General features: G+C 43.4%; 1 protein-coding gene across 1 annotated transcript; it reads left to right on the top strand.

The window, feature by feature from the left end:
• Nucleotides 1–200: 200 nt before the first annotated feature.
• SELENOO (selenoprotein O) lies at nt 201–24,692 on the top strand. The gene is made up of 9 exons (XM_075857197.1): nt 201–898; nt 4,097–4,300; nt 4,392–4,572; nt 10,713–10,843; nt 12,178–12,458; nt 13,447–13,591; nt 14,810–14,995; nt 20,120–20,276; nt 22,031–24,692. Exons 1-9 carry the CDS (start codon nt 348–350, stop codon nt 22,226–22,228), a joined length of 2,034 nt encoding a protein of 677 aa, XP_075713312.1. The 5' UTR covers nt 201–347; the 3' UTR covers nt 22,229–24,692.

Raw genomic sequence — 24,692 nt, 5'->3', positions numbered from 1 at the left:
TTTAGATTCTGGGAGAATATCCATTATACTTTTTAGGTCCTTCCCAAATCCAACCAATCAGGGGACAGCTTTCATTTTTCAAAGTACCTCTAAAAATAAAGGCTAGAGTCTGATTGGCCCATACAAGTAACTTCACTTTTTCCTGTGCATTAGTTTGGCTTTATCTCCCAGTTTCTACACTTCCATTCTCGCCATAGGTTGACTCCCAAAAGAACGCAACGTCATGCTGCCACCACCTCCATGTGACCTAGAGGAGCGGCGCGGTCTCTAGGACCCGGCGTTGGCAGCTGGCTTAGGACATGTGACTTGGGTGTTGATGTTGTGGTTGCCCTGTTTTGGGCACGCGGATGGCGCGTAGCCTGTTACATGGTTGTGTGTGTTGGGCACAGGCGGGTGTGACAGGCTCCCGGATGGACGCCCTGATCACGGGTGCAGTGGGCATGATGAAGCGGACAGTGCTCACCTCCTCTGCCGTCACCCCGGCCTCCAGCCTTCGGGCTCTGCGTTTTGATAATCGGGCGCTTCGCTTTCTGCCCATGGAACCCGGTGATGGGCAGGATGAGGACGCTGTACGATCCCGGCAAGTTCCCGGGGTTTGCTTCTCCCCCGTACAACCCTCCCCGGTGCAGAACCCCTGTGTAGTGGCTCTTTCCCAGCCGGCGCTTGCTCTGCTCGGGCTGCAGCTTGTGGAGGAGGAAGAAGCGGCCCTGTACTTCAGCGGTAACCGACTTCTCCCGGGCTCACAGCCCGCCGCTCACTGCTACTGCGGGCACCAGTTCGGCAACTTCGCCGGGCAACTGGGAGACGGAGCGGCCATGTACCTGGGGGAAGTGATCAACCCGGCGGGGGAACGGTGGGAGATCCAGCTGAAGGGAGCCGGGCTCACCCCATACTCCAGGTAAAAGATCGGCCATGTGGCTGGAGAGTGACCTTGTATATAATGCCATCAGTGTGGGCAGCTTTATGTTCACAAGTGGAGCTGCATATCAATTCCTATAGAGGGGCAAGGGACCGCTCTGTGCCAACATTTCATGGGCAAATCAGCATGTGGGCATGCACTGGGTGGATACCACTATTGCAATATATTTACGAAAAGACATCTGATTGAGCCCACAAAATGATCCAACAGGAATAGTGCATACAACGATTTACGATATTTCTTTATTTTCACATTATGAAGTGCTCATTTTCTTTGGGTCTTTCGAAACAATCAACTTTAAACACAGATCTCAGATTATCATTTACCATTCTACTGAGCGTTTGTAAAGGCCGTATTAAGGCCCTTTTACACCGGCCGGCACTCGGCCGGTGCAGCGAGCGCTGATCGACACCTCGTCAATTGGCGCTCATTTGCTCCTGTCACACGGAGCTAAGGATGGGGACGATTGGTCGTTATTCCCATCGCTTGTCCCCATCCATTATTATCATGCGGCAGCGCGTCTGCCTGTTTACACCGGGAGATGTGCTGCCGACAGCCATAATCTTTTACTTTGTTAAAACTATACCACCAGCAGATGATCGGGCATTTGCTCGTTCATCTGCTGATCCCTGCCCTGTTTACACATTCCAATTATTGGCAATGAGTGTTCTATGAACGCTCGTCTTCCCAATAATCGTCTTGTGTAAAACCCCCTTTACACCGGCGGTGCAGAAAGCGCCGATCAATGAGACATCATTGATAGCCGCTCGTTTGCTCCTGTCACACGGAGCTATGGATGGGGACGAGCGGTCGTTACTACGATCGCTCGTCCTCATACATTATTATCATATCGGCAGTGCGTCTCCCTGTTTATACAGGGAGATGTGCTGCCGACAACGATAATATTTTACTTTTTTAAAACCATACGATCAGCAGATGATCGAGCGTTTGCTCTGCTGATCGCTGCCCTGTTTACACAGGGCAATTATCGGCAACGAGTGTTCTATGAATGCTCGTCTGCCTGATAATCGCCCAATGTAAAAACCCCTTAAGAGTATCCAGTATTGTGTATGTGTATCTTGTATATTTGTGTATCAAATATTTGTTGCCACCTGCAGTGGTCATTCACATTTAGGGCCCATTCAGACGAGCGTGAAGTCAATGGGGGCATGAAAACCACGCACAGAACACGGATGCACATCCGTGTGCTGTGTGTGATTTGTGCATCAAATCGATTAAACAAAGCACAGAAGCAATAATGCTATGCACACAGACCAGATATACGCTCGTTTTTTACGCACGTAAATCTGTCACGCTCGTGTGAATGTAGCCTTATTCTGGGTTCTATGTCATAGTGAGCACTGCAGATGGCAACAAATATTTGATACACAAATATGCAAGATACACAATAACCACCCGGATACTCTTACAAACACTCAGTAGGATGGTAAATAATAATCTGAGATGCCATCTAGTTTATTTAGTAAGAACCAAAGAAAATGAGCACTTCATAGTGTGGAAATAAATACATATTGTAAATGGTTATATGCACTATTCCTGTTGGGTCATATTTTGCGGGCACAATCCGGAATCTTTTTGTGAACATAGAACTTGTCATGGGGTAACAGAGAGCAATAAAATTATGGATATTCCTATGTGACAACCCCAAATCTAATATCTTTAGACGTCTATATAACACTCAGACTAGAGCGAGCAGCAAAATAGTAAAGACTGATTGACACCTGCAAATTTCTCATCGACAATATAGCAAGTCGAACGGTTACATGTTTACACCAGCCGATGCCAACTGTATAGGAGATTAACAATCGTTAATACGATCATTCGTTCCCCACCAGGATTTTATAGCCTGCATAAAAGATTCCATCAGTCGACAAACGAAGGTTTGCCACCCGCAGGTTACCGCAACACGACAGTCATAAAATATTCGGCAGGTTCGGATTTCTTGCAATTGTGTTACGGCAACGTGCGGGTCGCAAAGTGGCCACATTGACATTCATTACCTGCAATGCAGGAAGGGCGACGCAGCGTTTTGTGGTCGCAAGACCTGTATCGCAGCCAAAGTGGCCGTGTAGCCCCAGCCTTACCGAGAGATAAGCCGCTGTAAGTAGTGTCTGGCAGTAGCTTGTCTTCCTTTCCCATCTTGGATAAACATGGACACTAAAGGGGGTTTTACACTGGCCGATTATCGGGCGGACGAGCGTTCATATAACGCTCGTTGCTGATAATTGCCCTGTGTAAACGGGAGCGATCAGCAGATGAACGAGCAAACGCTCGATCGTTTTCTGATCGTATCCTTTTAAAAAATAGAAATATTATCGTTGTCTGCAGCGCGTCTCCCTGTGTAAACAGGGTGATGCGTTTCCGACATGATAATAATGTATGGGGACAAGCGATCAGAGTAATGACCGATCTTCCCTATCCATAGCTCCGTGTGACAGGAGCAAACGAGCACCAATCAACGATGTCTCTTCGATCGGCGTTGGCTGCACCGGACGATTGTCGGCCGGTGTAAAAGGCCCTTAAGGCGATCCAAGCTTTCATGTTTAATGGAAGGTCGGGGTGAGATAGCTGTTGGACGAACAAAAGTTCAACCGACAGCTATCTCTAGTATGTTCACGCCACGTGTTTTTACGTACTTCTGTGACTGCACGTGTCCATTGTGCCATATGATCGACATTTTAATGTCTGTTGTAAAGCTGGCTATAGGGGTGAGACGTCTCCCGGTTCACAATCTTTCTGGGCCAGTGGTACTGTAAGCACAGAATCAAGAGGAAGAAATCCATCACGTCTCTATGAGAAAAGGGAGGGTCACAAGGAGATTTTTCAACATGTTGAGAAAACTCCTTGCGCAATGATGAGCGCTCTGCGCAGCTGTTCTCCGTAGCAATGAATGAAAACACTGAAATAAGTTAGGGTGTATTCACACGCTGCATTCTTTGCTAAAATTTTGTGAAAATTGGCAAAGTTGAAATATGACTGCAACGTGTGAATACGCCCTGAGGGTTCTCGGCTCCTTCTTTCACTCTTAAGATAAATTATCCTATAGTTTGATTATCTTCCAGCACTGCTTTTCTAGGGAACTATAGGCATATAATTGTGCATTGTATGTATGTATGTATTATTCTTTTCTCACTGTAAAATCTGCTTATATTGTAGACAAGCAGATGGCAGAAAAGTGTTGCGTTCCAGCATAAGAGAATTCCTATGCAGTGAAGCAATGTTCCACCTTGGCATCCCAAGTACAAGGGCTGCATCTTGTGTCACCTCCGACTCCACAGTGATCAGGGACATCTTCTACGATGGGCACCCCAAGAAAGAACAATGCACAATTGTTTTGCGTGTTGCCCCCACGTTTCTAAGGTGATTCTAATATTATTGCCATTTTAGCCGCAACATATATTGATAGGTTAAATACGTTTTCTAGAAAACAAAAAACATTTTGTTTTATCAGATTTGGATCGTTTGAGATTTTCAAGCCAACTGATGAACTTACAGGACGCCATGGTCCAAGCGTTGATAGAAATGATATTCGGGTCCAGATGCTGGATTATGTGATCGCCACGTTCTATCCTGACATACAGGAGAAGTATACAGAAAGCAAAACCGAGAGAAATGCTGCATTCTTCAGAGAGGTACCCTTTTCTGCTTTCTCATGTTTATTAGTGTGTGCCCTTTTATGTGGACAATCATAGGTAAAGAAACTAAGAATCTGTGTCCACAGGGATCAGTGCTGAACTGTAACAGAGCATCCAGTGCTGTTATTTGACTCCTTAAAGGAATTTGCTTTTAGTGTTTTATTAAAAAATGTTTTATTTGTGTGTTTGTGTTTTACTTTTTTTTATATTGTAACTTTTTCGTGTCTATGGGGGCTGCCATTTTTTTTTCCATCTCTGTATGTGTCTATTAACGACACATACAGACATGGAATACGGCACATACAGCCCCATAGTGAATGTGAACGGGGCCCGTTCCATCCACTATGCTGTTCGCCGTCTGTGTGGGAGCGGCGCATGCGCCGCTCCCACACAGTCCAATTTGAAGGTCTTCGGCCGAGCGACGTCCGGCGCCATTTTCTTGTGGACCGGAAGCCGCGGCCGGACAGTAAGATTACTACTTCCGGTCGCGGCTTCCGGACTTGTGCACTTGGAGCAGACGGAGGGAGCGGCGGTGGCAGGAGCAGGTAAGTTAGATCTGTGTATGTTCGTGTTTTAGTGTGTGATTACTACTGTATGTAAGCATACTACACTGTGTAGGAAAAGGAGCTAAACAGCCAATAAAATAAAATATCTTTAATAAACATTAAAATATACAAAAAATGGTGTTGAAATAACAAAATGGAAAAGGAGGACTCTGATCCCATACAGCACAACAGGAGAAACTCCGAAAGGTAGGTTAAAGACTGGGTATAGAAACAAGTAAGTCTGAGATATAAAACACATGTCTAATGGTATAAGTAAATGTCTATATCCTGAACACGATTGCTACCTTCACATACCATCTTCCAATGAGGAGCGCGAGTCCCCTGCACGATCCCGTTGTGTCGTTTTGTCTCGCTCCCGCCCCCTTTGGCGCACTGCGCATGCCCGGGATCCCTGTACGCGTCGGGGATTCCGGATGTGCGCTACGGTGCTGGGGGCTGGAAGTGGGGCATGCCTCACTTCCGGTTTTCGGCGGGGAATCCGCGCCGCTGCTCATTGGTGGTTCGTAATTAAACTAGTGAGGAACACATGTTCGTCTCTGTATATATTATTGTCTCATTTCTTGATACATCATACCCCTTGAGGAAGCAGACCGCGAAACGCGCGTTGGGGTTTACCGCACACCTGATCGATCCTCCCGGTTCAGTCATTATGGGTAAGACGATTTCCCTCCCCACAGACGAGTGGTGATTCATTATTTAATATGTGAACCTGTCTTTACAGGTGACTCATCTCTACTTTTCACCCTGTCTTGTGTATGTGAAGGTAGCAATCGTGTTCAGGATATAGACATTTACTTATACCATTAGACATGTGTTTTATATCTCAGACTTACTTGTTTATATACCCAGTCTTTAACCTACCTTTGGGAGTTTCTCCTGTTGTGCTGTATGGGAACATCAGAGTCCTCCTTTTCCATTTTGTTATTTCAACACCATTTTTTGTATATTTTAATGTTTATTAAAGATATTTTATTTTATTGGCTGTTTTGCTCCTTTTCCTTCTTCGTCTATAAATGCTATTATAGGAGTTACCTTTTCTATCTATTGAGGGAGGATGCATTAATTATATAGCACCTAGCCCCTAACTTTATTTGCCATATGAGCCACAATTTGTGTGTCTACTACACTGTGTGTTCGCTCAAAAAATGGCGACACACCGTGTAGGAGGTTTGACCGTTCAATCCCCTCCTTTCTCCTGGCACTAGCCAGGATAAAGGAGGTGGAATTGTGTGAGGACACTAGAGCGAGTGTGTATTCTCAAATTTTGCAGCATAAAGCAATGTGGTTGCTTTATCACATGCCAATGCTGCAATTTTGGGAATTGCTCCATCTAGTGACCAGCACTGGGAAATGTTATAAATTAGAATCTAATTTATAATATTTCCTGACTTGTGAAAAAATAAAAAAAATTAGAACAATGTTTAATCATTTATACACTAACTGTTTAACTAAAAAAAGAGCGACACATTCCCTTTAAACGCATACAATCTCCTAATATGCTTTACATTATTTGTATAGTTCCAGATTAAAAAGTTAGATGGCCATGACTAAATGTATTATTTAGGGGGAGATTCATGAAAACTGTCTAACAGAAAAACAGTCTTTGTTGTCAATAGCAGCCAATCACAGAGCAGTTCTTTTTCAAATGCACTATAAATAATGAACGCTTTGCTGTGATTGGTTGCTATGGGCAACAAAGACAGTTTTTTTTAGTTAGACAATTTTCAGGAATCTCTCTTAGTGTGAATATATATGCTAGTATAATGTTTGTTTGCTTTGGGCAACCCCTGTTCATCCAGCATATCCCCTGTTGGCTAGCTGATCACAGAAACCAGTACTTCTGCTGCTGTTGAAATCATACTGTTGTCTTAAGGGGGTTTTACACTGAACGATTATCGGGCAGACGAGCGTTCATATAACGCTCGTTGATGATATTTGCCCTGTGTAAACAGAGGAACGATCAGCAGATGAACGAGCAAACGATCGATCATCTGTTGGTCGTATCGTTTTAAAACAGTAAAAGATTATCCTTTTCGGCAGCACATCTACCTGTGTAAACAGGGAGACGTGCTGCCGACATAATAATGGATGGGGGGGAGCGATCAGAGTAACGACCGCTCGTCCCCATTCATAGCTCCATGTGACAGGAGCAAGCGAGTGCCGACCAACAATGTCTCGTCATTCGGTGCTCCCTGCACCGACCGCTTATCGGCCGGTGTAAAAGAGCCTTTAGGCTGGTGATATCTCTCTCTACCCCTACATTCGCATTAACGCTGGACTCGACCAAGTGTATGTGTTCTAAATAGGGAGAAAGGAGTAAGACACTGATGAGGCTTATCTCCTTACAAACAAAAGGATCGGGCGTTTTGAAATCCAACAACCCGATCCATGATTGACATGGACAACAATGTGCACATTGCAAGTATTGATTATTCTGCAATTTATTGATTTACTAGTTAGCAAGCAATTCATCACTCCTTGCCAAGTAAGGCCCCCTGCGCATAACCATGCCCATAATCACAGTCCGTGATTATGGGCACTGACGGATGCGGACAGCCACTCGTATAAAGTTTGGTAGCACGGTCCGTAAAAAACAAAAAATAGGACATGTCCTATCTTTTGCGGAGCCCTTCTACAGCACGGACACCTTCCCGAAAATATACGGAAAGGTGTCCGTGGGCAATAGAAAAGAATGGGTCCATAATGAATGGGGATAAATTCTACGGTCGTGTGTATGGGGCCTTAAGGTGGCCATATACATCAGACGAATTTCGTCCAGACCCGCTGATTTCAGCAGGAGCAGCTGACCATCTGGTGTCTTGACTCTCCCCGGTGGTGGTGTCTTGACTCTCCCCGATGTTGAGAGACAGCCATAAACATCTGCCGTTGGAGGAGAGTCAAGACACCGCCATACATATTAGATGGTCAGCTGGTCCTGCTGAAATCGGCGGGTCAGGCCGACATTCGTCTAATGTATATGGCCGCCTTTACTTGGTGAGGAGTGATGAATTGCTTACTAACTAGTAAATCGATAAATTGCAGAATAAGGCCACATGCACACGAACGTAAAAACGTCCGTAATTACGGGCCCATAGAATTCTACTGGCTACGGGTACCTCCCCGTATGCTTACGGGAAGGTGCCCGTGCCGTTGAAAAATATAGAACATGTCCTATTTCAGGGTGTAATAACAGCACAGGCAGGCCCATAGAAGTCTATGGGGCTCCTGTAATTACGGGTGACTACATGTGTGCGCCCGTAAATACGGGAGCATTGCTAGGCGGCGTCAGGGGATAGTCACTGTCTAGGGTGCTGAAAGAGTTAAACGATCGGCAGTAACTCTTTCAGCACCCTGGACATTGACTACCGATCACAATATAGATCATCATGTAAAAAAATAGAAGTTCATACTTACCCAGAACTCCCTGCTTCTTCCTCCAGTCCGGCCTCCCGGGATGACGTGTCAGCCCATGTGACCGCTGCAGCCAATCACAGGCTACAGCGGTCACATGGACTGCCGCATCATCCAGGGAGGTCGGTCTGGATGTCAAAAGAGGGACGCTTCACCAAGACAACGGCCGGTAAGTATGAAATTCTTTTACTACGGAAAGGGCTGCCCCTTCCCTCTATCCTGCACTGATAGAGAGAAGGGGCTGCCGATTAGTGCAGTGCAATTTTGCAGCGAAAATGTGCCCGTAAATACGGGTGGAATACTGGTGACACCAGACCCGTATTTACGGGCACGGGTCCGTAAATACTGGTGCAATACGGGTCGAATACGTGTGACCAAGGACCCGTATCTACGCCAGTATTTACGGGAGGAAAAAAATAAGTTTGTGTGCATGAGGCCTAATCAACAGTTTCAATGTTCTTATTGTCATCCTTGATAATCATTGACTTGGTAGTTGTTTGGCTATTAAGTGATCCCCCTTCCCCTCAGCCTCTAGCCATATCTCTGGCTGTGGACCACCTAGAACAGTGGTTCTGGTGGCATATGGAAAGATGAGATTCCCATCTTTCATATGCCACCAGGATCGCAGTTCTAGCTGTGAAACAACCGGAGGTATCACCAGTTAAAGACGCAGCCGGGAATGGCAACTGCATATGCATATAGTATACAGCTTCCGTTCCCAACTGTGTCAGTTATATCACAGATAGAACTGCGATCCTGGTGGCATATCATAGATTAGAAACTCAACTTTCATATGCCATCACTATTCTAGGTGGTCCACAGCTGGAGATATGGCTAGAGGCTGGAGGGAAGTGGGATCACTTAAAATAGCAAATGAATGAGCTGGATATATGGCTATTTGAAGTGACCCCCATTCCCTCCAGCCTCTGTCTCTCGCACTGTGTGAAGATGCTTTATGGTGATAGGCCAGCATCGGAGGCTGGGAGGTAGCTCCATCTCAGGAGAATCGCTGGTGTTGATGCCCTCTTGTCTAGTATAATTAATAGCTCAGGAAAAACGGGAATAAGGGCGGCGCTGCTACTCAATGAAAGTCGAATAATATAGGATGATGACGTTTATTGAACAATCCAGGCTACGCGTTTCAATGCCGCAGCGGCATCTTCCTCTCGGCCTGAGGAAGATGCCGGTGCGTAGACTTTCATTGAGTAGCAGCGCCGCACTTATTCCCGTTTTTCCTGAGCTATTAATTGTCTTCATTGCGGTGGCCAGTGGGCCTTACCGGTTGGGATTTCGGCAGCAGCACTCAACCCTACCAGTGATTTCAACGCGATTGTTCTACAGTCCTGTGGTGAGCATTCATTTGTATCTCACTGACTGTCAATTCTGGGCTTACTCACACTATGTGGCGCCGTGTTTTTTCCTTTTATTTCTCTTGTCTAGTATAACCTCATTTGCATATTTAGAAAAAAATCTTGTAAAATTTTTTGGGACACAATTTTCACTAGCATTATCAGTGTGACGGCACCTATTAAATTATCTAGGAGATAGGGCATTACTAACTAGTGACCGATCCTCTTTAAGCGCAGGCACCCTTTAACTATTCCTTAGCCATGGGCCTTTTGTGCCTAATGGAAAAATAATGCTTTGGTCAGGGGGACCATATGGTAATCACCTGATGGTCCTGCCAAAATATAAAGGGGAAACACTGACAAATTGCATATTGCATATCTGCGGCCCTTTTAACACAGTCCAAGCTGTACAATTTAGGAAAATTTTATAGTAAAAATATATTCACCACTCCGTTTTCTTTTGTAACATATGAATACCTACAAAGGTTTTAAAAGAGCACTAAACCTAATGTAATAAAGCAGTAAAATCTGTTAATATTGACAAATGTGTAAAAGTTTCTGGAATGTTCCCAGAACTGGGAACATATGATGAATAGTGGTGATTATGGGGGAACGCCGGTTTCTGGACTTCTTCTATTCTGCTACACACAAACCATACAAACGTCAGCTAAGTTCTCAGAAACCAGGCACGCTCTTTTCTACCATTAAATAGACTAATAGACACTTTATATTTGCTCTACCATGGGGAAAATGTAGCAGTCCACCAAATTCAATACACTTCACAATTGTAATTCCATTATTTGTCTTCCAGATAACACAGAGGACTGCAAGACTGGTTGCTGAATGGCAGTGTGTGGGCTTTTGCCATGGTGTATTAAATACAGATAACATGAGTATTGTTGGAGTTACTATTGACTATGGACCTTTTGGTTTCTTAGACAGGTTAGTAATCGAGTACTAATGCTGTGGTGTTTTATACAACAGTAGTTATTTGTAGTGACTGATGCAATATGTGCCATGTTTAAAAAAAACAAAAACCAAACCAGCAAAATTTGAGCTTACATTAAACCTAGAACACACCTGGGCCCTCCAATGATCTGCAATACATCACCGCGACCCCTGCTTCCGTACCCAACATGATGAGTCGCATGCATCTTCACCATTATCCCCTTTGTGCTGCTGATTTGCAGGGGGGGGGGGGGGGGTGATCATACATTGATTGCTTAGCCTGAAGAGAAGTCAATCCTGGAAAACCCCTTTAAGTTGGCAGTCAGCAATAACATAATGTGTTCATACCGAGTTTTTCGTTGTTGTTTTGTTTTTAATACTTGATTCTGAGTAGTAAAGTGAAACTTTATACCTTTCTTCCCTGTTGGAACTATTTGAATATTGATGAGAACATGGCTTACACTGTCCTCCAGCCATTCTCCTTCACTGGTTGCAGCAGTGTGTTATGCTGCCTCCCTCTCTCACAGCGGTCACAGCAATACAATATCCCCTTATTACCCCACAGTGATTAGAGAAGTGCCCCCAAGCCCATTCCTGCTACATGTAACTTCCTCTTACCAAACCTGTCTCTGGTATCGGGGAGGACATAGCACTGTCATTGTCTAAAATGCCTTCTTGTGCTCTCCTTGCCTGGCACAAGTGGTCTGGGAATGATGGAGTCGGATATTGTCATTATCAGTTTAGTTTCCTGCGCTGGGCATTGGTGTGGTGACAAGGTTTGTCAAGCCTTCAGTATGTATAATCACCCAACTCTATGTGGATGGTGTAGCGATGCTCTAAGGGTTGTTTATGTCTAAGGGCCTGTTCACATCACCGTTCGCTTTCGTTCCGGGGTTCCGTCGGAGGTATCCATCGGGTGAACCCTGCAACCGAAAGTGAAACTGAAACCACAGCTTCCGTTTCTGTCACCATTGATATCAATTGTGACGGAAACATCGCTAATGGTTTCCGTTCGTCACCATTCTGGCAGGTTTCCGTTTTAACGACGGAATTAATAGCGGAGTCGACTGCGCTATTGATTCCGTCAGAAAAACGGAAACCTTTCGGAATGGTGACGAACAGAAACTATTAGCAATGTTTCCGTCACCATTGATATCAATGGTGACTGAAACAGAAGCTGTGGTTTCAGTTTGACTTTCTGTTGCGGGGTTCAGCCGACGGAAACCTCAGACGGAACCCCGGAAGGGAAAGCCAACGCTGATGTGAACAGGCCCTAAGATACATCACTTGTATTGACAATTGTACTCTCCGTATTGTCTATCTTCTAGGTATGATCCAGAGCACATTTGCAATGGATCTGATAATATGGGACGCTATTCTTACAACAAGCAGCCAGAGATCTGCAAGTGGAATTTGGGGAAACTTGCTGAAGCTTTGGTTCCGGAGTTGCCTTTCGACATTAGTCAGAAAATACTTGAAGAGGAATATGATGTAGAATTCCAGAGACATTACCTCCAAAAAATGAGAAAGAAGCTGGGTCTTATTCAACTAGAGCTCGGAGAGGACAACAAACTAATCTCTGATTTCTTCGACACCATGAACCTTACAGGTGAAATGATATCATTTATTAGACCCATTCAGACTGTTCAATGGTTTCAACCATACAAATCTATTAATGTTACAAACCTGTAAAATATTGCAGAACGATAAGTATTTATTCGCTGTAAAGCTAGGCACTATTCTGTACTTTTCTATAGTGTCTGTGATGTAAAGGAAAAATGTCAGCTTCATGTATTCTAAAATTATCACGGTTGAGACTGGAGGTTTGCCTAATTGGGGGGCGGTGGTATTTGCTAGGAAATGTAATATTCATATGGCATCTCTTCTCCACTCCACCAATAACCGCTGTTTACAGTGCTTTTTTCGGTCAGTGAATAAAGGAGCTGGTGTTCCCCAGAGTTATTAGATTGTTTTTTTAAAGATCCTACTTCTTTAAGTTGATGATTTCTAATATCTAAAAGGAAGAAAGAGAACTCAAAGACAGATGTGATGCTCAACATGAATGTGTATCGGATAGTTGTTGACAAGCAGATCATTTTTAGAGTTGGCAACCATCTATTGTTTGTTTTTATAGTGTATACATTTTTATAACACAGTAAAATTCCTGTAATCTCTCTTCAATTTGGTGTCGGATGATCAAATGTTCTGTATTGTCGCATTATTCGACAGCCAAAAGTGTATAAAACTGATTTTTAAGAGTAGAGAACATAAAAATGTTAAAGGGGTTGCCTCTTCAGTCCTTGGTGGCATATCGCATATACTACTATTATCCGGTCAGCGGAGGTCCGACAACTGTGAGCCCTGCCGATTATGCAAAAATTAAGTAGCTGCAGCTCTCGGGAAGCATAATTCCACTTTATCTCCTGCTGCGTCGCTGGACTTTCTGGTCATTATGTCACTAATTTTTGTAATTCTACAACCCCTAAAACATAAAATGTGACTGATTTTATACATGTAAAAACAGTCTACAAATGAGGAATGTTCACAATTTTATACGTTTTACACAAGTCATGGCATTTTTATTTTATTTTTTTTAGGCTCAGATTTTACAAATACTTTCCGGGTCCTTAGCAAGTTTTCGGGAAATGCTGGTGACATAGATGGATTCTTGAATATAGTACTTGAACAGTGTGCTCGAATAGAAGAACTGAAAGTTGCCTTTAAACCAAAAATGGACCCAAGGTACTGTATGAGTATTATGTGCAAGATGGGTTTATTATATTCAGATTCTGTAATACTTCTCAAGTCTCTTTGCAAATTCCCAAATTGTAATTATTAACAAAAGTTACAAAACTCAAGGTAGAAAGCACCCTGCTTGCGATCATTGTCATTTTCATTTAATTGTGAGTGTCTGTGAAGATGAAACCAAGCAAGCACTTTAGGGGTAGTGTTCATTTTGTTGATATTCAAGTAAATGCCTTACTTTCAACGACTGTCTAAGGTTGAGAGCTGCGGTGCAATGAGTTCTGGCTTCACATGCAATTGTGCAGCATTTGGAATCCTGTAACTTCTTTATATTTAAGGAAGAATAGTGGAAAGTGTACCAAATGGATTGACAGACCGGCTCCCGCTGTAATGGGTGGGATCAGAGACACCTCTGATCCCGGCCGTTTAACCCCTTAGATGAGGTCAATAGCGCGTGTGGTCCATAGCCACCCCAGGACTTTATTGCGCGTTCCTATGGTTCACGCTTTGACGGCCGGCAGCCGGTGGCCTAATAAAGGCCTCCAGAGGCCTGGCCTAATATTTTGCTTTGGAATATTGTGTATTCTAAAGCAATAATGTAAGTGATCAAGCCTTCACTGCTCCAAGTACCCTAGGGGGCCAAAAAGGTAAAAATAAGTTTAATAAAAGGGTTTTCCTATCTTGGACATTTATGGCATATCCACAGGATATGCCATAAAAGTCAGATGCGGGTCCCATCTCTGTTCTAGCTTATTCGGCTCCCACTGCCTCCCGGCCACATCTTGGTTAGGTGGTCGGGAGTTACGAAAACAGCTGAGCTACGCTGCTTCCGTAACTGCCATACAAGTGAATGGGAGTTACTGAAACTGCGTAGCTCGGCGAGCTACTATGTTTCCGTAGCTACCAAGTTCCGGAAACCGTGTAGCACGCCATGCTATGCTGTTCCAGTAACTCCCATTCACTTCTATTGGAGTTATGGAAACCGCGTAGTTCAGCGAGCACACGGCTGTTTCTGTAACTCCCGACCACCTAACCAGGAAGTGGCCGGGAGGCAGCATAACCGGGTAAGCTAGAAGCTGAGGTACAGCTTCCTGACAAGGAATTTAGTAGGTACTAATAAGTAATATACCACTGACTTTTTATTTTTTTTCAATGCTTATTCAATTAAACTTTTTATATGCATCTTTCCAATATACATTATGATTTTTCTTCCAGGCAACTTACAATGATGCTGATGTTGGCACAGAGCAATCCTCAGTTGTTTGCGTTGATTGGATCTAAAGCCAACATAAGTCAAGAGCTGGAACATATGGAAAAATATGAAAAACTTGAGCAGTCTAGTACTGAGGACCTGATGAGTGATCACAAAAAGCACTGGGAAGAATGGCTTAAAAAATACAGGTTTGTAAGTGCAAACCAATGCGTTTTTTTTAAATTGTTGACTAGACTTAGGCTCCATGCACACAAACGTATTTTTGCGGCCACATTTCACTTGCAAATCTGCGAGTGAATTGCGGCCCCATTCAGTCGTGTGCATGAGGCCTTAACGTTACGCGGCCTGGTTTGGACCTTAATGACAGACATTTTTTTTTTTTTCAATCACCACATTCCAAAACCCATAACTGTTTTTATTTCATCGGTTGATGTAGCTGATTGAGGGCTTGTTTTTTGCAGGACAAGTTGTATATTTCAATGGCACCATTTTGATGTACACATAATGTATTGAATAACTTTTGTGGTATTTTTTTTGTTGGGGGGGTGTGGTGAAAAAAGCAGAACTTTTGATTTTGTCTTTTGGTATGTCTGCGGGTTATGATTTTGGCTATACTAAATTTATATACTTTCATGTTTTACTACTTTTAAGCAAAATACGATTAAAAAAGTAAATACATTTATTTTTGGTTTTGTCATATTCCAAGAGCCATAACTTTTATTTCATGTTTATATCATTGGGGGACACAGCACGCTGGCCCTTGCCACTAGGATGACACTAGCTATAAAGAATAGTTGTCTCTGCACAAACAGACCATACCCCTGACATTTTAGCCTAGTGTCCATAGGAGGAAGACATGATCCGATTTTCAGGTCTGCTGCTATTTTAGGTGTTTTTTCTTCCTTTTTGGCTGCATGTTTGTTGACAGCCTGTTCACAGCCTAGTCAACCTCCCTGTGGATGTCAGGAAACCCGGCAGTTCTCTGCACTGAATTTCCCTGACTGCCGGCCAACTAACCTAATTATCTGCATCCGCTGGTGGAGTTCCAGTAACCCCACTATTAATGCGAGGTTACTGAAGAGGTGACCCTGCGAACACCTGAAGACGACGGATGAGTAGTAAAATCTCTCCCTTACCCCAGTGTGAAGGCATTATTCGGGAGTCTCTATCTGGGGACAAAAAATGTTTATTGGAGGATTTGATTTTTTGTGGATAAGCTGCGAAGACCCTCACAGCATTTTTATCTTTTTGTTTGTACACATGTGGTGGAAAGTTGTTGTTTTTTTTTATAGGGGAATGAGTGCCGTCAGCGCCACTCGTCCCTTGCATTGGTGCAGTGCCAGCCACATATTCCTTTTTCTCATCCTCTGTGAGGGAATGACTTCCACTCGCGCCACTTTCCTCAGCGCCACTTGTCTCTTCAGCACTGCTGGCCGCGAACCCTCCCGCTCATTTGTCACAGCAGCCCTATATGCTGGCCAACATGACTACCAGCGAATGAGGGGGAGTTAGAGGCAGTCTCAGCAGGGTGATCGCTCCTTAAGCACAGGCTTTTCTAGGGGTGGTCATTCTGAGATTCCCGCTCGATTCCCTCTGCATCTGGGGACTCCAATGCTACTTGTCTGCGCTGCTAATCTAAATATCTTCTCTTTATCCACTGAATCCTTATCACAAAGTCTCCTCATCACATCAGTCGTTTTCACCGGTTGCTGCACATCACCAGAGATCTAGTAAGCCTTAGGGCTTTTTTGCTGTTGGTCTGTTTTTTTTGTAGTTGCAGGTGTTATTCTCTCCTTTGACACTGATTAAGTTGTTTTTGTTTGTATCCCTACTCTTTTGTGGCATGTCCTGACCTCTGGAGGATTCCACTAGACAGGTCCCGCTCCTCTTCAGGTTCCCTCCCAGGTTCCCCTGTTAGTCATTAGTGGAGAAACTGTTTCCAACCCAGGTCAGTTGTCCTCCTCCCATGTATCCTCTGATTCTGAACTGTATCAGGACTGCCAATTGGCAACCGCCATGCAGTCGCTGACCGACACAGCTTTAATGTAAGGAATGACCCAATCGCCTCTTCGCAAAACGAGGCACTATTACAGCGCTCATGACTCCAAAGACTATATGCTTCTCAAACCATAGCAAGTCGTTTTGTCGAGTGGAAGCATCCTGACAGGCGTCTGTTTGTTGTTTTTTTTTCCACTTAGAAATGACTTCAAAATGGTTGGTTTCTTCCTCTGTAGGGCCGCCTATCTCACGACTGTCTAAGAGCACCACCATCCCACCATCAGATGCGGCATCAGTTAGTGACCCTCTTGACAAGAAGCTGGATTCTCAGAACACGTCCGCTTTTGTAGCTGCAGGTTCTGCTCTGCGCCCAGCCTTTGCATCCTCCTGGCAAAGTAAGGTTGTGAGTAAACAGCTGAATTGTGGTATCCTGGGTCCTACTCCAGTCTCTTTATGGTTCCCAAGAAAGACTGGTCACTCCATCCAATCCTAGAGCTGAAGAAGTGGAACTGATTTTCTTGCATCTGTAGGTTTTGCATGGACTTCCTGAGGTTGGTAGTAGCATCGTTGGAACAAGGAGAGTTTCTCTTGTCCATGGACAATTGTGATGCACACCTCCACATTCCTATTTCAAGGTCTCGCCAGCACTTCCTGCTTTTCTAAATTGGTTCTCGTCATTTCTAATTCGTCATCCTTCTCTTCGAGCTCCCCACGGGTCTTTACCAAGTTCCTGCCGATTTCTAATGGCACTTCTCCGCACCAGAGGAGTAGCTGTCATCCCTTAGCTGAATGACCTCTTGACGAAGGCCCCCTCCAGACAGGAAAATTGTCAGTCTCCATATCACTCTGGACATGTTGACTAGGTTCGGCTGGATCATCAACAAGGAGAAATCCTCCCTCGTCCTATCTCAGAGTATGGAATTCCTAGAAATGAACTTCAACACCAGTTTGGCAAAAGTTAATCTCCCGGAGGACGAGACCCTTTGGGCAGGCTGCTCTCATCCGTGGGAACACTCCCTCTTCCACCCACTTTTGCATGCGAGTGCTGGGCAGGATGGTCTCTACTTTCGAGGCAGTTCCATAATTTCCAGTTTAAGTCCAGGTCCATTCAGGGAGCGATTCTGTCGTGTTGGGATGTCAGGAGTTGTGCTGGTGGGAGACCTGGCGGACCATCACATTCAGTCGGTGCTTCCTTCCCCTCCAGTGGCTTGTCATTTCCATGGACACCAGTTTGTCCAGATATGGAGCAATCTTCGGCCTTTACGCAGTCCAGTGCGCCTGGTTGACTTAGGAGATCAATCTGCTGAAGCTAAGAGCAAACTTCCTGGCTCTTTCCCATTGGTTGCGTCTTCTCTGGGGTCATCTGGTCAGGATCCAGACTAACTTGACAACAGTCACCTACCTCAACCACCAGGATGGCACCAGGATTCGATTGGCTTTGTGGGAGTCCTCTCAGATGGGCAGAGGGTCATGTTCCAGTTTTGTCAGCGCTCCACATACCAGGAGTGGACAACTGGGCTGCAGACTTCCTAAGTGAAGAGAAAGTTGGATCCTTGATAATTGTCACTTAAACCAGACGTCTTTCATTGCCTTTGCTAAATGTGGGGCAGACTGAACGTATATATCTTTGCATCACATCTCAACCACGAGGTTTCAACCTATGTGACCAGAGCAAATAATTCCAGGGCCATAGTGGTCGATGCCCGGTCAATTCTTCCTCTTGTGTCTGTTCCCTCACTTTCTGCTGCGGGTGCTCAAGAAACTCAAATAAAGGCGATCCCACAATCCTGGTTGTACAGGATTGGCCTCTTCGGGCCCGATATGCCGATCTAGTTTACATGCTCGCGGACACACCCTGGCGCCTACCCGCTTGACCCGACCTCCTCCTTTCCGAAGGTCTGCTATTCCACCCCTGATGCATTTAACGGCGTGGCTGTTAAAGCCAAAGTTCTTACTGGCCTGAGGTCTCTGAGACAGTTATTTAGATGATGAAGGCCAGGACGCCTCCATCTGCCAGGGTGTACTATTGCACCTGGAAAGCCTATTTTGCCTGGTGTGAACAGCATAGTTTCCATCCTATGGTATGTTCTACATCTAGGCTCTAATCTTTCCTGCAATCAGGTCCTGATCTGGGACTTGGATTGTTAGGTTCTTCTCTGTACATACTCTTTCAGCAGGCTTTTGCCCTTTGTTATCAAGTGAAGACTTTCCCGCAAGGAGTGGCTCATATTATCCATCTATTTAGACAACCACTGAGCCTTGAGATCTCAAATTTGGTTTTGGAGACACAACGTTTCATTGCATTTCATTGGCTTTTCTTAAAGTCGTCACCTCGATCGTAAGGGTTTCAGTACTAGCTGCCCTGTCCTTTGGCTCTTCCTTTTTGGTAGTCTATATGGATAAGTTGGTTTTTTGACCTGTCCCTTCCTTCCTACCGAAGATTGCTTGGCCTTTTATATCAACGAGAAGATTGTTCTACCTACTTCTGCTGTCCCCTTTCTCGTTTAAGGAAACCACTCTACATTGACTTGACATGGTGAGGGCAGTCCACGGTTCAAGCGTAAAGTTCCTTCCTTTCGGGTCACTGCCCATTGGTGCTACCTGGGCGGTCAGGCACCAAGCTTCAGTTGCTCAGGTATACAAGACTGCTACCTTGGTTTCGATGCACACCTTCACCAAGTATATTCCTTGTCCCAGTCTGGGTGGCAAAGTGCTGTAGGCAAATGTGCGTTAGGCAGGTTGCATGGCTGTATGTTTAGTTGAATTTTTCTTCCCACCCTCTGGAACTGCATTACAATGTCCTATGGTGCTGTCCCGCCAATGATATAAACAAGAAAATTGGATTTTGTACCGTGAAAACGTGTCCGAATCAGTGTGACAATTCCACTGTGTGAAAAGAGCCTTAGCCTGACCCTGAAAACGGCAATTCCTGGCATGCAACATGCCAGAAGGGTTCTGCAAGGCACACCTCTCACCCCAAGCTACACGCAGGCACAATAGCTACATCCATGGAGCTTGCGTGCAGCTCTATGCCGGATAATGTCTTCGCGCCCGGGAGCTTAATCTGTTCATGCTCGTTGTGGCCCATAGATTTCCCATCCCCCTGTAAGTTACGGCACTTTACTACCTACATGACTTCAGCGGATGTGGCAGGCATCACATGACAAACACTGATAATCATCAGCATCAGTGAAACAAGTATATTCCTAATGTGATATTTTTGGCCTGGTTAGAACAGGTGTGTAATAATAAAAATTGTCTTCGATAACCGCAGTAAACGGTTTTGACCCTTTTTTTTTTTTTTTTTTTAATAGTGCCCGCTTGGAGAAGGAACAAGAGAATGCTGCAGATGGTGATACTTTACTTGCTGAGAGGGAAAAAATCATGAACTCCAACAACCCAACCCACATTCTGAGAAATTACATTGCTCAAAATGCCATAGATGCAGCTGAGAAGGGAGATTTCACAGAGGTAATGAGAAAACCGTATCGCCAACTAACCATGAGCATATTTTTATCTTGTGTATTTTGAGGCCAAAATGTAAGGTTAGTTTTTCAATTATAGAATAAGTATATGATCGGAGCATTGATAATACCTACATGTTTATATCTCATATTCTCCAACCTTTAACCCCTTAATGACCTGGCCTGAAAAGACCTTAATGACCAGCTAAATTTTTCTGTTTTTGCCTCTCTGCGTTTCAGCAGCCATAACGTTTTTATTTTGTCATTGACGTGGCTGTATGAGGCCTTGTTTTATGCGAGAGAAATAGTATTTTTTTTTCCCCCACAGTTTGGGGGTAAAAAAAAAATTTTTTACGCTGTGAATATAGGAAAAAGCGATTCTCGGAATCGTTTTTTTTGTTTATTTTTTTATCCCGTTCACGTTTCACGCTAAATAACCCATTAGATTAATTCTTCAGGTTATTACGGTCGTGGAGATACCTAATATGCATAGTTTTTTTGTTTTTATTTAGTGTAGGGGCAATAAAATGTATTTAATGCAAAATAAAGACTCTTTGTGACTTCTTTTATTTATTTATTTGTTTTGTTACTTTTTTTTTTTTTTAATCCCATCAGGGGATAACTTTATTTTTTACTTGTAATGTATTAGCATACTTCTGTACGCTAATACATTACACTGTGTCACTATGACACAGGCTGCTGATCGGGCAGCACATAGTGTGCCCGAACAGCAGGCACATGGAACAGACAGCCCTGGGGTCCTTTGTAGGTCCCCAGGGCTGACTGCAGAGGGATTCCCCGGTGTTTGATCGCATCACTGGAATCCCGGTGATGCGATCAAAGAGGGGAATTCCCTTTGATCTTGCCGCGGTCACGGACCGCGGTAATCAAAGGGTTAAACAGCTGGGATCCGAATGTTTGCTGACCCCAGCTGTTTTCAGGAGGCTGCTCTAAGATCAGGAGCTGTTAGTAACAGCTCCTGCTTAGAGGATGAGCGCTCACACGAGCGCTCATCAGTCTGATCTGCAGCGACGCCAAAAGACGTCTCTGTAGATTAAGCACCCGCACCGCCTGACGTCAAGACAGTGGGCGGTCGGGAAGGTGTTAACAACAATGTGGAATATATCTTATTTAACCCCTTCGGGACTGAGCCATTTTTTTTAATTTAAGTTTTTTACTCCCCACTTTTGAAAAGCCATAACTTTTTATTTTTTTTCATCAATAGAGCGGTGTGAGGGCTTATTTTTTGCGGGAAGAGCTGTCGTTTTTATTGGTACCATTTGTTGGTAGATACATCTTTTTGACACATTTTCTTTTGCACTGCTAACTTGACCAAAAAACTGATTTTGGTGGTTAATTTTTTTTACTTTTTACGGCGTTCACCGGGCGAATTAAATAACGCTATATTGTAATAGTTGACTTTTACGGACGCAGCAATACCAGTTTTGTTTCTTTTTTTTGTACATTACTTTAGAGGAACAATGGCAAAAGTTGGGTCTTTTTGAACTTTTTTTCACTACTAAAAACTTCAACTGGAAAGAAAACGGTCTTCCAGGCTCTATGAAGGAAGATTAGGTTGTCAGTAGATCCCATAGTAATTGGCAACGTTTTTGGCTTCAAAAATCGAATGCTTGTGTCTCGCACAAGATACATAATAACTTTTCTATTTACAGTGCAAATGTTCTAAGGTGGGCTTGTACTTTTACCCTTGCAAATATTTATATAGCTGCTAAATGTGTTTTCTTGAAAACTGTTCACTAGGTCAGGAGGGTGTTGAAGATGTTGGAAAACCCATATCAGGAGGAGGAGTCGTTCTATGATTCAGAGGCTTCACCAGAAGAAGAACCATTGGGAGCTGCAGCAGCTGCTGTCTGTAGACCCGCCAAAGTATCCAAAAGCCACTACAATAGCAAGCCGCCACTTTGGGCTTCAGAACTTGGTGTCACCTGATCTTCATAAAATCCTTGTTGTTCCTCTTACTTGAAGCTGAAGAACAATTGTTCTTTGACACTGAGTAAGGCCAACAAGGACCGACTATTCTTAGGTTTTTAAAATTGCATTTGGATGTTAAACATTTTAATAAACCTTGTATGCACTGTATAGACATTATGCGTAACCAACTGTTTCTGTATTTTGGTATCCAAATGTAATTTCCAGATGAAGGCAAAAATATCAATTCAGATTTCTGACCTATTTTTGCCTGACATAAACCTAATAATACAGCTTTTATAACATTGATAGGAATAGTGTACTATTGACTTTCATGTAGTCCGATGCAGTCTGTAAGGTCCTAATAAAACCAAACCTTTTCTGTTAAATACATTTGGGATAGGGCAATACTTTTGACATCGCTTTTGGCATATCCTCCAGTTTGAAGGTTCCTGTGTTAATATAATAGGGAAGCCCAATATGCACTACTGTTATATGCTTTCTGTATACAATACAATGTTGCTGGGAACTATTATTTATTGTCTGCTTTCCTTCTCTATTTTCGGATCAATACTGCTAAAAATAAACGTGACTACAGAAAGATGGCATAATATTTGTCTAGTTATGTTCCGTAATGAACTGAAATTTTTGCCTAGTTTACAACAATTTGTGGGAATTATAAATGTTATATTTTTCTAAAATGATTTTAGGCAGATCTTTAATGCATATACGCACAAATCTTTCTTTAGTTGCTTTGGAGATCTTTACTACTACATCAACTATAAAAAATAAGCTTTTCTTCTATGACCTTCTGATTACAATGTGCCTTTGTTTCAGAGAAAAGCAACAAACAAATTGGAAATAGCTAGTGATGATCAATGTATCACATTGGCCAAAGCTTTTTTGCAGTGAAGTTAAAGAAATGTAGCATTCAGGCAAGGGTATGTAACTCATATGACTTGCTTTCTTCGTGCAATATATTTTCTTTTTTTTTTAGTTTACGGTTTCTACAAGCCTGCTAGCTCACATTACACTTCACCTTTCTTCTTTGTCCCCTTACCTCGGTCACACTTGAGATGCTTTAACAGGGCAGTAATCACAGGACTTTAGCTAGCAAGTTCCCTCTACAGACATTGATTTTTAATTCTGTGCGGATAAGATATTAAAGTTATTTTAACAGAGGCAGATGCGCACACAGACTCACAACTACCTCTACTTCTAAGCAGGGAGGAAGTAAAGGGCTGTAGTAATTCAAGTCTCCTCCTTCTCTGTCCCATATTGAAATGAATGGGTTGTGCAGCCTGCAAATGAATGTAATGCTAATATATAGACTAGAGCACTCATAGAAACGTAATTTTTTTCACTGAGGTGCATATCACAAGAGGTTTTTAAGTGCCTCACTAGGGGTATGCTATAGCTGACCCCAGACAGGAAGGATCAATTGAATTGCTTCAGATATTGAAAATTGCTTGCAAGTGTCCTCCTATATATGCCAATTGTCAGATCAGATTGGACTACAAGTGGCCGGCTTTGCTGTAGGTGTTTCAAACTCTGAAGGATAAGATGTTGCCTACTTTGGCTGGAATTAGGACAGAAATATTACACAAAGAGTGGTAAGATTTATTTGGTCCACTTTTGCCAAGTGCTCTATCTAAGTTTTAAATCCGTAAATCAATCTGGTGCATAGTTACAGATTAATATATGTAGGAAAGTTTTGTTCCGGCTCATATTTCTTGTTAAGCAGGTCTGTAATTACTTTGGCTGGTTTTCAAGGCTTTAGTAATAATTGTAAAGAGCTTTTCATCACTTAAAGAGGCTCTGTCACCAGATTTTCAAACCCCCTATCTCCTATTGCAGCAGATCGGCGCTGCAATGTAGATAACAGTAACGTTTTTGTTTTTTTTTCAAAAACGAGATATTTATGCATGACCATTTAAATATTTTATATGTATGCAAATGAGCCTTATGTCCAACTGGACACGCTGTGTGTTTGTGAACTGCCAGAAGCTGGGTGGTAACGAAGAGAAGTGGATGATGCTGATTCGTCAGCATCATACACTTCTATTCACAACGCCCAGCTAGTAAAACAAGTAAACACGCCCTGCTAGTAAAACAAGTAAACACACCCAGATGTAACGAACACAATACACGCCCACTTGGACATAACTTTAAACACGCCCAGTTGTACATAAGAGAGGCTCATTTGCATAAATATAAAAATGCTCATAACTTGGCCAAAAATGCTCGTTTTTGAAAAAAAAAAACGTTACTGTTATCTACATTGCAGCGCCGATCTGCTGCAATAGGAGATAGGGGTTTGAAAATCTGGTGACAGAGCCTCTTTAATTGAACCCCAGGAAAAGTGTGTTTTCAAATGCATCTATTTCATGTAACGTAAATATGTGTATATATACATATAAGCTTTCAACATGTACTAAATGTACTTCATTGATATGGATGTAGCTATGTAATAAATAAAAATGTTTTTATTTTC

The sequence above is a fragment of the Rhinoderma darwinii genome, chromosome 3 (assembly GCF_050947455.1).
Source record: "Rhinoderma darwinii isolate aRhiDar2 chromosome 3, aRhiDar2.hap1, whole genome shotgun sequence".
In the NCBI taxonomy this organism is placed as follows: Eukaryota; Metazoa; Chordata; class Amphibia; order Anura; family Rhinodermatidae; genus Rhinoderma; species Rhinoderma darwinii.
This window is presented reverse-complemented; position numbering and strand designations above follow the sequence as displayed.